The following is a 15,946-nucleotide window of genomic DNA, read 5'->3' as shown; positions in this document are numbered from 1 at the left end:
AAGGGAACACTGAACGGTTTAAAATGAGGAAAGGTATATACCAGGGTTATATTCTTTCAAAATACTTATTCAATTTGAGAAGCTGGATTATATGAAGAACGTGGCATCCAGATTGGAAGAAGCCTCCTTAACCTGTGATACACAGATGATAAAATTTCGCTGCTGAAAGCCAAGAGGACTTAAAATATGTACTGAGAAAGGCCAAAGACCACAGACTTCAGCATGTGTTGCATCTCAATATAAAGAAAACAAAGATCCTCACCACTGGACCAATAAATAACATCATGAAATGGAGAAAAGATTGAAATTGTCAAAGACTTCATCTTGCTTAAATCCACTATCAACACTCATGGAAGCAGCAGTCATGAAATCAAAGGATGTATTCCATTATGCAAATCTGCTGCACAAGACCTCTTTTAAGTGTTCAAGAGCAAAGATGTCAGCTTGAGGACTAAGGTATGCCTGACTAGAGTCAAGGTATTTTCAATAGCCTAATATGCATGTGCAAGTTGGGCAATGAATAAGGAGAATAGTAAAACCGATGCATTTGAGTTATGTTATTGGAGAATATTAAAAGTACCATGGACTACAAGAAAAACAAATCTGTGTTGTAAGTGCAGCCAGAATGCTCCTTAGAAGTCAGGATGGCAAGACTTTGTCTCTCATACTTCAGGCATGTTATCAGGAGGGACCAGTCCTTGAAGAGGACAGCAGCTTGGAAAAGTGGAAGGTCAGTGAAAAAGAGGAAGGCCCTCAATGAAATAGGTTGGGATACTGGCAACAGTAATGGGTTCAAGTGCAACAACAATTGTGAGAATGGCACAGGACCAGGCAGTGTTTCGTTCTGTTTTGCACAGGGTTGCTATGAATCAGAATTGACTCAAAGGCACCTAACAACGAAAGGTACTCTCATACCATAAACATTAGTAAATTTATCATCTTGATTTGTTTCTCAAAAACGATCTAGTCTTAAATTGGCTTCCTAAAATATATGGGTTATTCAAAACCACAGTTTGATGCCATATAAATGCATGTGTTGGTAAGAAATAGGTCACGTACATGTTTCTAAAGTCTGTGGATACTGTGAGACCCGTGAGAGCTGGGATGCAACGAAACTGCCTTTTTAGTGTGTGTGTGTGTGTGTGGGGGGGGGTCTCAAAAATGTTCTGCTTTACATTTCTACCGCTCTCTATTAGGGAAAAAGAGGAAGACCCCTAATGAGATGGATTGGCCAGGTGGCATCATTGATATTCTCAAGTGTGGCGGCAGTAGTGAGGTTGGCCCAGGATCGGACATTGTTTCGTTCTTCTGTGCATGGGGTCGCTATGAGTCGGTTCCAACTCGATGGCACCTGACAACAACAACTATCAGGGAAAGCATTTGAGTTTTCCTTCTCTGATAGGTTTACACAGGTCCCAGCTTTCACAGGTTTACTGTATACCTTAAAGACACCTCTATACTGACTTATATACTAGTACAATTCAGACAAAGGGGGCATCAAGGCTAGCACCAGTTGCATTCTGAGAGCCTATTTGGGATAGACTTAAGCTCTACCACAGAGCTGGAGCACTTACCTCTGTTTTCCCCCTGCTATTCATTTCTTAGCTGCCTTTTTCAGGTCAGGAAAATTCTCCTTTTGGTGAGCCTGGCTCACCAGGCTATTTCCTCTTTGGTGCCCGGTCCTGATGAGCACACTTCTTTCATAGGTCACCTTAGAATGGTTATGCATTCCCAAACTGCAAACATTAGACGCCATTCCTACTGAGTGCTTATAAGCACTGATGATTTGGGAAATTGGCTCATTTTTTTGTCAAATGTAAAAGAGAATGCCGTGTGAATGCAAAGCAGCAGCAAACCCTGACATGCTAAGCAAAGCTCCCTTATTACATTATGCCATAGGACTACAAATCTTCAAAATGACGTCTCTTCACATGACTGCCTTACTATTTATTCATTACAACACTGCGGCAAGCAGCTTCAGTATCGCCCATTTAAAAGATATCGTAGTCAGTGTAAAGTGAACGATGTCCTCACAGTGCTCAAGTTGCCGTGTTCCTCATTTCCTCTTCATCCGCTCACAATCTGCATCTCCTGAGCACATTATAAATGTCAGATGAAGCCTATTATTGCATTTATCCTCATATTTTCCCACATTAACTAGTATTCCTTTGAGTTGGAACTGACTCATTGGCACTTAACAACAACAACATATTCATTACTAGTTGCTCAGAAAATCCAATCCTCTGAGGAAATGACCCTGTTGCAGAAAAACATGTAAACCACAGTAGACAGCATATGTTCTGTGTGTGTAGGGACGACAACTGGCCCCTTTTTAAAGAGCAGATTTCCTGCAACTTTTAAGATAGAATTCTTCTTAGATACAAGCCATCTTCTCAAGTCTTTACAAGTCTTCTTTTCTAATGAGCATTGGCTTTTTTAAAATTTAAAACCATGATTTTCAAGATAAGAGAAAACAGAGGATCTCACATCTAAATCGAAATATTTATACTTGGTAAGACAAAAAACTCAAGATCACAGTACACAGCAGTTATTTATTTAAATACTTGAAAAGGTTGAGGATGAAAAAAATAGGTTTATCATGAGAGTTTATATTTATTAGATTTATTTTATCATTTAAAAAAAAAAGTGCTGACTCTAGTTTATCCTAACCAGCTAGAGAACACTTCATGACACATGCAGTTACTGCAATATACTATAGCAGACACAGCCATTACAGAGTGAGTGATTTACACATTGGGAGGAAATTCCACAGTAGTAATGGTGACTGTTTATTTAAACTAAAAATATTGACATATACAAATTGTTTGTCCCATTTGATTGAAAGGGCTATAAAATTCAACATACCAACAAACAAAGCAACATAATCATGTAAATAATGCCTCTTCAAATTGCCTTTGGCTTATCCTTCCTTAGAAGAGAGCCTCAGACACAATTTTCTAGATTGATGATGGTTTCAAGGCCTTTTTTCCTGAACTGAAAGAAAGTTGTGTTGGTAAGCTGACACTGACTTGCTTGTTTTTAAAAACGGAGAGAAATGGCAAATTGTGCCTCATGTTCTTATACAAGGATCATTTTGAGTAAATGGGAAATAAATACGTGATCCATGAGTAAATACAATCTCTGGGCTGACTTAACACCTAGGGGAGTAAGCCAAGTGAGTACTAACAATACCATGTAGAACTGTCTAGAAACTCCATTTCTAGAACACCATTTGGGAGACCATATCTTGCCTGAATATGTACATTATTTACAAAATATTCCCTTGTGGCCTGTAAAATATAGCCATTTCACTTTGATTGTTAAGCTGTTTTCTTTCCATATGCTAGCCAATTACTGCAGTTACAACTATCATTAAAATACTCTTATGCATGAATTACAAATATTAATAAAGTAACTGCATGTATAAATATCTCAATATTTCTAGCAGAATTCAAAGCATTCAGAATGTACATAAAAGTATTTGTTTTTTGGTAGGGCCAGAATTTTTTTTTTTTTTTTTAATCATCGCTGTTTCAATAATGCTTTGTACATAGCAAAGCCCAAAACTGCAAAAACAGTAGCACCAAAACTTGCTCGAAGCCAAAACGTGGAGCTCTTGAGGTCGGCTTGTGTCACGTGCCTGCAGTCAGAAAATATAATTAATGTTTAAAACATGATTAGTGTGAAAACCTATACCAGTCATGTGACTGTCACTTTTAGGGAAGTATTAGCGCACTTGTCAGGCTAATTGCATACAGGTGAGCTTATCCAGAGCATTTATCTATATAATCATATAGACCAGACCTAGCTATTTCTATTGCTTAATCATGGTTTATGAAAAAGATAAAATATAGACACAAATAAAGACAAATGTCTGTAATTAGTTACTATTTTGGAGGGACCTTCTAGATTTTTCTACGTTTTCTTCACATTGGAAATGCAGAAGTCACAGAAATCAGCCTACCATTTTTTAATATCATCACAGTACAACTGAGTTTGGACAATACTGAGAGTCCTTTTCATGGAACTTGAATAGCCGGCAACCTCCTATCCCCAGAAACTGCAAAGCTGTCTTGTAAGCAGTTAAGTGACAAGTGATAATACTTTTCTAAGAGCAATAATTAAAGTCTTTGGAAACTTTGGAAACACTGAACCCCATTAAAAAAATCCTTACCCCAGAAAAATTCCAAAGTGTGAGGGGAAGATGTAAATAATTTATATTAATTTAAAGACAAGAACAAAAATAAACCACACCCCGGTGTTAGTCAGACAGGCAGTGGCAATGAAAACAACTAAAGGACACAATGCAACGTGATGGTATGGAAGGTAGATGACATAAAAAAGACAAGAACGGGACAGCCTTTACCACAAACTGAGTTTGTGAGCATGCTCAGTTAATAACACTGCTAAGCACCCTCAAAAGTCTCAAGTATGACAGCTTACCATGAAGAGGATAAAGCTTTTTTAAAGCACAGGTTGGAAGACTTTAAGTGTCACTGAAGTTTTAGTTAAGTAAATACAATTGAAGCAATATGTAAAGCTTACAGAATTAAGAGCTCAGAGAGACTGTCTAGTTTATTTATTTTACAACCAAGTGAAACAGATTTGAAGAAAATGTCAGACATCATTAAAAGACCAATACACTAACATATGCAAAAGGGTTAAGAGCCAAGAAAAGAAACTGTATAAAACTACTTTGCCTCAGTTAATAATCACAGCGTAAACACTTAGATTAGTATCACAAAATGCAATCATCTGAAAACAAGTCTACAATAAAAGCCAGACTGTTTCATGCTTATAACCATGGCAAAGCAACATACAACACTTTAATCTTTCCTTAACGTAGTTTTTTCACAAAGCAAAGTAATAACATGGGTTCATTCCACTTCGCAAGTTAGTTTTTCCAACAGGCAGTGTTTTATTTAAAAAAGAAAACGAAGTTAGGGAAGAGAATACTTAGGTGTCAGTTTTTCCACCTGGAAAAACTCCAACAAGGTTAACGCAATGGTTGTGGAAAATGTTACCTGGCTTCAAGAAAAAGTGGGCCATGAGAGGACTCCATGAAGATGGAATCTTCTACCGAGCTGACGGCGTGCACCTGGTGAGTAATACTGCCTTCGTCGTCTGCTAACAGCATGGCACCCCACTCAGCTACCCGGGCTCTTAACCTTTTATACACATGCACACAGTTTGCAGTTCACAGCAGAGCTCACAAAGGGAGACTCAAAATAACATCTCTCAATTAAACATCCCACAAATAAACTGAGTTGCCACTCTATGTGATACATCTCATGCTTTCTATAATTAAAATAAATGAATTCTATTGCAGAATTGCCAAACTTGAAAACAAAGACCAAAAAAAACTATCTTTATGCTCTCTTTTAAAACATCCACACACTGGATAAGGAAACCTAAAACCGTCACATACATTCTCTCCATATACTTAAGGCCACTCTGATCTGTCCAAAAGTAACATTATAAAGCAGGATCTGACAGTATGTGGTGGTGACCATAAGCATTCATTTAAAATGAGCCTAGGAAGTACTTAGTCATGAAACTTATAAATTTTGGATTATCTATAACTAACTGCAAACATACAGTCTGAGTAAGTGAAAAACTGAGTCCAACATTTCAAGCTCACAGGCTGCCTCAAACTATGCAAACTTCCAAGTTTACGGCTCCAGATCAACAAAGATGTACAGAACACACGCTACACGCATAGGACAGCTTTTGCTGCAGCTTTGGCCTCTCTGTGACTAACATACATCTTTACTAATAGAGGGATTTCATTTTAATTTTTACAATTATTTTTTAATTTAAGGGAGAGTGGGATTAGGATTTAAGATAGCCATAACCATATAAAATCATAAAATAATTTCTTCAAATACAAGTATATTTCACACAGCTTCTTTTTTGTGTGTTTTAAGAAAGTAAAAAACAAACAAACAAAAAAAAGCCTCACCACCTTGATTCTAACTCATAGAGGCTGCCAATCTTTTACAGAAGAAAGCCTCATCTTTCTCCTGCAAAGTAAGTGGCTGGAGGTTTGAACTGTCGACTCTGTGGTTAGCAGTCCAGTGTTTATCCTACAGCGCCACTAAGGATCATTAAGAAAATATTACTATTCATGAAATAAGATATTATGACTGACTTTACTGCTTAGTTTTCATTTACATTTCAAGATTGTAATTACTATTTCCCCCATGCTATAACGAAGTCTTCAATAAGGTAAAACAGAGGTACATATTTACATATGGGAAACATTATAAATAAATGCTCAAGATATAGTTTAATATTTAAGGCACCTAATAACTCATAAAGGAGTCCTGGTGTGGCGCTGTGAGATAATGCATTAGACTGCAAAGCTGTTTGAACTGCAAGGTCGGCGGTTCAAGCTCACCTGCTGCTCCTTGGAAACCCCGTGCAGGGTTGCTATGGTTCGGAATTGACTCAACCGCACTTAACAACTAATAAAATATATTTTAGTGGCTCCATCAATGTTTTTTTTTTTCCCTTGTTATTTTATTTATTTATTTATTTAAATGTTTTTATTTTGGATTGAGTGAAAGTTTACAGGGCACATCATCAGCTTCACATAGCTTGTTTCATTACATTGATTATTATCCCCTCCATATAACATCAGTTTACAGTGTTTCTCTCTATCCTCTTTAGCTTTCTTTTTTGGAAGGGGGGGGGGGGACTTGCCTTTTTGGAATTTACAGTCTCGGCTTTTAGGGAAGGTTTTTACATTTGTCTGTGGATATCCAGGGCTCATGTATGAGATTACTAACAAGCATTACTGAATAATCGGATGAGGGACAGTTTGCTATGTCCATCAATGTTTTAAATACTTTTTGTTATTAAATGCTGTCGAGTTGGTTTAGAAATGGAAAAATGACTCAGATAACTATATATGGCTTTATTCATGTGCATTTAAAAGCCACACTAACCAGGCTCTGGAGTCCTGGTGTGGTGCTATAGGATAAGCACTGGACTGCTAACCACAAGGTCAGTGGTTCAAACCTACCAGCTACTCCTCGAAACCCTTGAAAACAAGATCACTATGAGTTGGAACTGACTCAATGGTAACTAATATCAACAACAATAAACCAGGCTCTAGTTCTAAACAAGAAGCATTAATGATTTTAATAGCACATTTGTCACTGACTAGCTAGTAAGGAACTAACTATAGGATAAGCACTGGACTGCTGATCACAAGGTTGGCAGTTCAAACTCACCAGTCACTTCTTAGAAACCCTCTACAGGGTTGCTACGAGTTGGAACCAACTCAACGGCACTTAACAACAACAGCTAACAGGCAATGACTGAATAGAGAATGTGATCTTCAATATATTCCCTAAGTATCAAAAACTAATTTATGTCTGTCATTTCAGATCTCAAGCAGAAACTGAGTAACAGTTTCTTAAAATGACTTTCTAGTTTATTTCTACGTTCAAGTAAAAATAATTCCTCCATAATTCAAAAGCATAAATCTTTCAAAATAACTTCATAAAAACATGATCTTAGAATAAACTTATTGTATACTTTCTCTCTTAGTCAAAGTTTACTTTCTTTTTGAGGATTATAAAGGTAATATATGCTCATTATAGGAAATATGAAAAATACAGAAGAGTAGGAACAAAAAAAAAAATACCACCCAGAGTCCTTTTACTGAAAGGCAACCCCTTTAAATTTGGTGCATTTCCTTTTAGATATTTTCTATGTGTTTTTTACATAGCTGAAAACGCAATGTGTGTAACTTTCTATATACAAAAGTATACAAAATTTTATATACTTTTAAAGCTGATTCTAAAGTAAGAAGTTTTCTATATATTATGGAAAATTCATGTGAAATAGCTGCATTCCATTCCATTCTTTTATGAAGGCTATCTCCAGTTATTGGAGTCCTGGTGTGGCGCTGTGGGTTAATGCGCCAGACTGCAAAGTCATTTGAACTGCAAGGTTGGTGGTTCAAGCTCACCAGCTACTCCTTGGAAACCCTATACAGGGTCACTATAGGTCGGAATTGACTCGACAGCCCTTAACAACAACATCTCCATTTATTGGTGACTATGAATAAAGTGATGAATATGCTTCTACATAAATTTTTTTTTTCTGTATTTAGGGTATTTTCCTTAAGAAAAACTTCTCAGAAATAAATAGTTCAGGTGTGTATGTGAGTATGTGTGTGTATAAAGGTTATTTTTCTATATAATGATTACCAGAATCAACAAACATTTCCTATTCAATATGAAATGAGTTCAGCACCATTTCTTTTAAAAATATAATCAGAAATAAAGACTCCTCTGATTGTTTGTGGCTGAAGTATTATCTATAACTACTTCTATTAACAAGATCACTACTGTTAATGAAAATTAAAATTTAATAATAATTCTCCTAATTGAACTAGTAACACATGAAATATTTTAATACTTCTTAACATTGGTTAAGAAATCAAAATACAGCATCCAACAAGGTGAATTACAACACAAAAATCATAAACACACTGTTAACTGAGCATGCCTAAATAGTAACATCCTTTGGAAATGGACACAGGTGTGCATCAAGGTCAAGAAATGCTACACTAAGCATTAGAAGAATGCAAATTTACAGATGACTATAGCTACATAGCAAATGCTCCAATAACTGTGTGTTAACCACCAATACTTTAAAAGATCAGATTAGACAAACTCATATCCTTTAATATACTAACCAAATGGCAAAGATTTATATAGACTTGCAAGCAGCAACAGCCGCTTATTTATAAAGAATCCATACTGTAAATGTTTGTGTAATTTTAAACTTATGCTTAAGCATCCAAGTTCAAAGAAAAATCTTATAAGGGCATTTCTACAAAGGAATATAGAAAAATTCAAGTGCAACTCCAACATAGGACTTTTTTGGATACATTTTTTTTACTAACATCTCTAAGAACTCTTAGATTCTCAGCAGAATCTCTATTAGATTTCTAGAAACATACCACAACGCAATCCTATGTAAAAGCAATTCATTTTAGTCTAAGACAATAAAATCTGTTCTTTAGAAAAGGGCTTTGTATATTAAGTAACATGATTTTAAACTATGTAAAGGAGGAATTTGAGGGTTTATTAAATCAGTAACATTCATATGGGTAAATACATTAGTAAATGGTTTAAAATAAATGTCACATACATTCGATTTTTAAACCACATTAAAAAAAAAAAACAGGGTAAAAAATACAATAGAAAGGATGACTGTCTCTCAAACTTTTGGGTCTTTGCAAAATATTCTGTGTGAACTATGTACTTGGTTGTTAAAGTAAAATGATGCTACCAAACATAAGAAGTAACATGAACAAAATAATTCATATGGCTAATGCAAATAATAAAATGAGATGAAGAAGAAATCTCAATAAGAAAATATGCACTGAAGAAAAACACACAAATACAATACACTGTAAAATAAACACTTTGTAGTTAAAGTTCAGGTTAGGAGATGTGGGAGCATTTACACAGAAGCCTAGCTTAGAAAGGGATCAAGATACAAGTTAGATACAAGTTAGATACAAGTTAGATACAAGTTAGAAACAAGTTAGATACAAGTTAGATACAAGTTAGATACAAGTTAGATACAAGTTAGAAATAACAAGTGGAATTAACAAACAAATCATTGGAAACACCTAAAAGAAAAGATAGCTTTAAAAATTCACAGCACATTTCTCATGCATAGGGCAGGAGTGTTCGGAAGTTGGAATAATGACAAATTTACTAAATAAAAATCCTGGGTAGTTCAAACCAACAATCAAGCTCATGCCTATATAACCGCTTTATCACTTTAGGATTAAGAAAGAAAAAAAAAACTGTGAATGTGGCAGGGTACATTTAAAAAGGTATTTAATTTAAATATATTCAAAAGGTTCTTTTTCCCTAGTGACATGGCTATACTATGTGAAATGAAAAAATTCTCAAAGACTACAATCAAATGACTACATGTTCATCATGCTCCATATATAAGGTCAAATAATTCTAGTCATTTAAAAGTTACAGATTTTCTAAAGAAACACAAAAACCTATCCTCTGCTCTGAAGTATGAAATCATTAACTGCCAGAGAACAAAGTTACATGTGAGATATGCATGTGCATGGTCTAACACTCCTTTATGTGATACATGTAAGTGTGTAGTCTGACATACCTCTAAGAAAGATAGATATCTATTGTGTAGTCTAACACTTCTCTCACATGCTAAAGTCAGTACACACTAAACTGGAAAGAAAAAAAGGATTTATTACTAGTTGTGACTTAAAATACATAATGTCCATAAATAAACTCAAAAGAAGAGACCATCTTTTCTGTGGAACAATAGCTTGGGGCGGTGGTGGGGGGAGATGAACAGTTTCAGAAATGAATCTTGAAAGTTCGTAATTATAAGTAAATTAATTAACCTTAAACCTTATCATGATCAGGTTATATCAGGTGGCTTCAAAGTGTTTGTGGAGAAACTCCATTATCTTTCAACTCAATTTTCCACAAACTTTTTGAAGTCCCCTGTACAGCACTTTTCTGATTTAGCAGGAGGGACTGACGTCACTGAAGATATAGTCAAAGGTTTAATGTTTTTAGATGATATAGTATTTAAAGGAGTCCTGTTGTGATACTGTAGGATAAGCACTGGACTGCTAACTGCAAGACTGGTGGTTTAAACCCACCAGATGCTCCTCTAAAACTCTACACAGGGTCGCTGTGAGTCAGAATCGACTCATGGACACTTAACAACAGCAACAGCATAGTATTTAGAAAGGGACTTAAAAAGCAGGTACTGTATTGTCTCCATCTTCACATTCTGCCCAGCTTCCAGCCAGTTCCTATCTGAAGCATACATAGTATTTCTGAATGAATAAATTAAGGTAGGGGTTGTTATGCAAAAAAGGTAAAATATGGCCTCAAAAATGATCATCTCTGGAAGTAATTTCTATTTTTGTGACCATACATTTTACAAGCTCACTAAAATGATGCGCTTATTTGTGACCAGTAGATTATACGTCAATATTTGGTCTTTGCAGACATTTAGGGAAACATTTCACTTTAATAAAAATGACAAGTGGTTTAGTACTATCCTTTCATAGTTCTAAATCAAACACTAGGCATGGCAGTGATGATTTCTCAAAACCAAGACTTTAGATTTAGTGCTGAATGGGAATGCTCCCTACTGAAATACAGTACAAAATTCTTAAAGAACTTTCACTCAATTAGTTAATCCTTTTCTGCTTATACAACATTGATAGGTCCAGCACTGGAACTAAGTCCAGAGAAGTGAAAAACCAACACCACCCACTGCCATCCAGTCAATTTCTGAGACTAAACCTTTACAGGAGCAGCCTCATCTTTCTTACACAGAGCAGCTGGTAGGCTTGAACCACCAACCTAGCGGTTAGCAGTGCAGTGCTTATCTGATAGCACCAGCTCCCAAAAAATAACAGGGAAAGCCAGTTCCTTTCTCACTCTGAATTTTTCATGGGAAGTGAGTAAAATGTTGAGGAGGCAGTGACTCATTTTCATTCCCAGCAAGTCCTTTGTTGGGTGGTATGATCACAGCTCTAGCCCATACCTGAAGAGTTAGGTACAAACTGGTGGCCTGTTAACATGCTTTATTTGTTTTGATTAGTATTTAAAATATTTTAAATTTCCATTATTTAATTATCAGGAAGTTTCACATAAAAATTCTGATAGAATCCTCTACAACAACTGGCCTTATTTCCTTATTATTCCTATTTCTTTTGCTTATTCATTTACGCTATCTATGCAAGACCATAGGCTTTGACTTTTTGGCCCCTGCCACCACTTACTTTATCTATATACTTTTATAAACTGAGAAAAAGTTTCAATACACAACTAAAATTCCACTGTACTTCTATCAGAGAAAAGATCTAAGTATTTACAGAGGTCAGCAAGGAGTTCTTTAAAAGATCCACTGGTTTTCAGCTTCATCTATTTCTTTCTTTCTATTCTTGATTATTAGATATCAGTGACATGTGCTGACATCCTCATTAAGTTACTCTTAGGATGCACACAACAAATGCACTGACTTATCTTCAAGGATCACTACACAGAGCAAACGAATCCATCTGATGCACATACAACCTATTTCATTTGGAAGCTGACTAAACAGACAAGGAATAGAACTGTTGTCACCAAAGACACAATGAGTCAATCTGCAAGTATGGGCAATGGAGAGCATCTACCATAAATAATAAAATAAGTGGTTTGTGAGCAGCAGTTACTAGGATCCAAGGTGGATTCACAAGAGCAGTGGTGGTGGAGGTATGCCACCAAGTGGGTTCTGACTCAAAGTGAGCCTGTACAGGGTTTCTGAAGGCTGTAAACCTTTATGGAAGCAGAAAGCTTCATCTTCCTCCTGGGAGTGACTGGTAGATTTGAATGACTCACCTTCCGGTTTCTAGCCCGGCTAGTAATCCACTATACTACCAAGGCTCCTTTCACCAAGAATTTGTTGTTGCTGAGAGACCAAAAATACATCACTTCCTCTTTAGACAAAAATACTATATTGGTAGATCAGAGGATGTGATAGAAAAGTCCTTCATGAAGTCCCTGACAGTAAGATAAAATGCAGGCTAGATAATAATGCATTTTTAATTAAGTGAAAAATTCCGCAAGAATATTGAGCCTGTGTTATCAGGAAGAGTTCTCTAGAAGAGTACTACACGGCTTGCTCTTTTCAGCACACGCTCACACTCTCTCTTCCTTGAGCTTCAGTTTGAGTATTCAATACTATTTCTAACCAGCAACTTGGATGATAAAGAAGGTATGTTTACCACATTTGTAAATACCACAATGCTAAGAGTGCTACATAGTGGGACAAATGACAGAAATGAAGTTTGAAATGACTGAACTACAACAAATGGGTCCAAAGGAAGAATATGACATTTATTTGGGATTCATATGTAATCCTGCATTTAGATTCAAGGAGTCAACTAAAAATGTGAAACACATTTAGAGAAAAAGGGACATTTTGGCTTAATATGTGAAAAAAAAAAAAAAATCCGTTTCAATTGACCAAGAAATTTATATGTCAGCAGGGGGACATGGATCCGTGCAGCAGACTGATGCTGTCCTAACTGTGGACATGATGCCCACTGTGGTCTGGACCAGTCAGACCAATTCTCGAGCATTGGCCCATTTCCAGTGGTACCTTTTAAGAGATACTCTGAAAACCTAAAGGGCATTCAGATGACAACCAGGAGTGATGATGTCACTAAGCCATTTAATGTAAAAAAGGGCTGAAAGAAATGGAGATGTTCTACCTGGAGAAGAGAAATTAGGGGAGACTTGATGATCATCTTCAAATGTCTGAAGGATTGCTATGCTGAACAGGGAGCAGAATGGTCGGATGTTGTTCTAAAGGGTAGAACTAAAACTAAAGGAGAGAAAGTTGTAGGGAAAATATAATTTTAGTTAAAAAAAAAAAAAAAAAAGCAAAGACCAAATATAAAAACCCTCTCTAATGAGGAAAGTTGTCAGCAGATAAATAGCACTCTCTCAAGAAGGCTGCAGGCGGCATTCTACCGGAAGGTGTACTATAGAGTTGGTTCCGACTCAGAACAGGGATTCTGAGGCTGTAAATCTTCACAGGAGCAGAATCCTCATATTTCTCCTGCAGAACAGCTGATAGTTTCGAACTGTTGACTTTGCGGTTAGCAGCTCAACTCATAACCACTACACTACCTGAGCTCTTTACTGGAAGGTTAGGCCATTTGAATTACAGAATCTGTTCCAACTCTAAGATTCCTAACACCTGAGCTCCAGGACATTGTTTGGTTTGAACTAGCCTTGCATTTGCTCAGTGAGTCATCATCAGAGAAGGCCTGGGGTTATTACTTTATAGGATTCCATACAAAGAACAGCAGAATGCTATCACCAAAAGTGTGTGGTGATTGATCCCTTCAAAGCAGTCACCTGAGACGGCTGTATTCTTAGTCTACAGGACTGCTCTGTTCAAAGCACATCTGAAAGCCTTTCAGAATACCTCAAAGTCAGTTTTTGACGAACGTAAGATACAGTGTCGTTATTTCATAAGGACATCTGTATAATGTTGATGTGCTCCTATTCACTTGGTACAGCTGGTGCCTATCTAGTCAACGAGTCAGTGTCCAATGGTGAACCAAAATAACCTATTCCTTATGCAAATCTATTATTTAGGTTGATCGTCTATCTATCTTAATCAAGTCTAGTTTCTAAGGACATCTAATTTCGAAAACCTAATTCATTCTTAGACACATAAAAATCTCATGTCAAATGCAAATTAATATTACATAGGTTCTTGAATGCTCAAAAATGTAAGACTGGTCTTACAAGGGTAACTTAACCAGAAGAATAATATAACCTTCCAAGTTCGTTACTTTGAGGGAATATACACATACTATTTTCTTTTATCTTTTTCGTTCTTTCTTTCTTTTTAAAAAGTTCATTAATTTATAGGTATACTTCATGTTTTGGGATCAATTGTAAAGACTTCAAAAACTGTAGTTGTTTCTACAGATCTTTTCTTTTCCATATTCCTTTGAATCCTTAAAATGCTATTATTTTAATTTCCAGAAACCATGCTTTCTCAAATAAACATTTTAGGTACTTAAAGAGTAAAATCAGATTTTGATTATAAATGGTTTCAAGAACAGTTTTTTTTTCCCTCTAAACTCAAAATACTAGTAACAAATTATTAGTGAACATACAACATTAGTAAGGTTTTAGTAAGATTCATTATTTGAACACAAACTGGGTAAAATATAACAGGATGTTTTACTTAGGATCAGGTTATCTTTTTCTTGCACAAATAACCAAATTTATTTCTACAACTCATAAGTAAAAATGCTAATCTCCCTACATGTGTTACCTTCTAATGTGAAACATACTTTAACTTCGTTAATGAAAAAAAAAAAAAAATCCAAAATCTTAATTCAAGCCTCGTAGCCATACCTATTAATCTAAATGCATTACTTACTAAGGATGATTCTAAAACTAAACATTGTCATCACAGTGAGAATTTTAGTGGAACTAAGTTGGGCATCAGTCAGCTTGGCGTCTTTGTAGTGAGCATCTGTGTAACAAATAGTTAGCCACCTTTTTCTTTTGTATTTTAACAGAATGCCTGGTACCCAGTAAATAAAGTTAAGAACCTGTTAAGAACTGCAGTGAAGATTTTGTTCTTTACAGATTGCAGCAAGTCTGAGTTGAGGAAGTTCTGACAGATGCAAAATGTACACCTGTTGCAGGTGCACATACAGCGTAACCGGGCATGGCTGCGAAAACACACAGAAGGACAGGAGTTGAGTTCTTACTTCCAAATATGGCACAAGTTAGGGTGTGCCAACTTAAAAAAAAAGAAAAAGATTTAGGCATAAGCAACACTTTTTGTAAAAAGGAAACGGATAGTGTGGGGCATGCTATAGCTGTGCATAATTCCACATTTATCAAAATGAATTGCTCCCTACTCCCTCTTATAACAAAATCTAGAGAAAATCAACTAAAGCTTTTTTGGGGAGGAGAAAGAGGGAATTCTTATTGTAAGAGTTTTGGTGGAATAAGTATGCACAGCAATAGATGGCACCCTCATCTAAATCATTTATATATATTAAAAAAAGACTAAGCCATAGCACCCAACCAAAAGACACACTTTGCTAAGATTTAAATAGCCACTCCCTCATCTTCCTCTTCTCCTCCTCCTCCCTTGGTATACACACATGCCTGGAAACCAGGAAGGAGAAGAATGACAAATACACAAGAGTCAAAAGACGAGTATATTCAACCCTGAGGAGATATGAACAACATCGTCTTTAATTCATCAAGCAACCTGGCTCCCAAAGGAAAGCAAAGTGCTTCATAAATTTCCACTTGAATGAAATACAGGGTTAATTTCATCTGCTATCAAAACACAGCAGCTAAGTATGATAGTATGA

General features: G+C 36.0%; 1 protein-coding gene across 4 annotated transcripts in view; it reads right to left on the bottom strand.

Annotated features, from left to right (window-relative positions):
- Positions 1-2,533: 2,533 nt before the first annotated feature.
- RHOT1 (ras homolog family member T1) overlaps positions 2,534-15,946 on the bottom strand; it is a 69,759-nt gene continuing 56,346 nt past the window's right edge. The window contains exons 20-21 of one of the 4 annotated variants that reach the window (XM_006832299.1): positions 15,167-15,289; positions 2,537-3,640 (exon numbers count right to left, since the gene is read on the bottom strand). In XM_006832299.1, the coding sequence (XP_006832362.1) occupies positions 3,523-3,640; positions 15,167-15,289 (241 nt within the window). In that variant the 3' untranslated portion in view covers positions 2,537-3,522. Of the gene's footprint in view, positions 3,641-15,166; positions 15,290-15,946 lie in introns of all 4 variants that reach the window. The other 3 variants (XM_006832300.1, XM_006832302.1, XM_006832301.1) reach the window with 3 other exon arrangements.

Source organism: Chrysochloris asiatica, unplaced genomic scaffold (genome assembly GCF_000296735.1).
Source record: "Chrysochloris asiatica unplaced genomic scaffold, ChrAsi1.0 scaffold00007, whole genome shotgun sequence".
NCBI lineage: Eukaryota > Metazoa > Chordata > Mammalia > Afrosoricida > Chrysochloridae > Chrysochloris > Chrysochloris asiatica.
The sequence above is the reverse complement of the archived record's forward strand: the minus strand, read 5'-3'. Positions and strand labels throughout refer to the sequence as shown.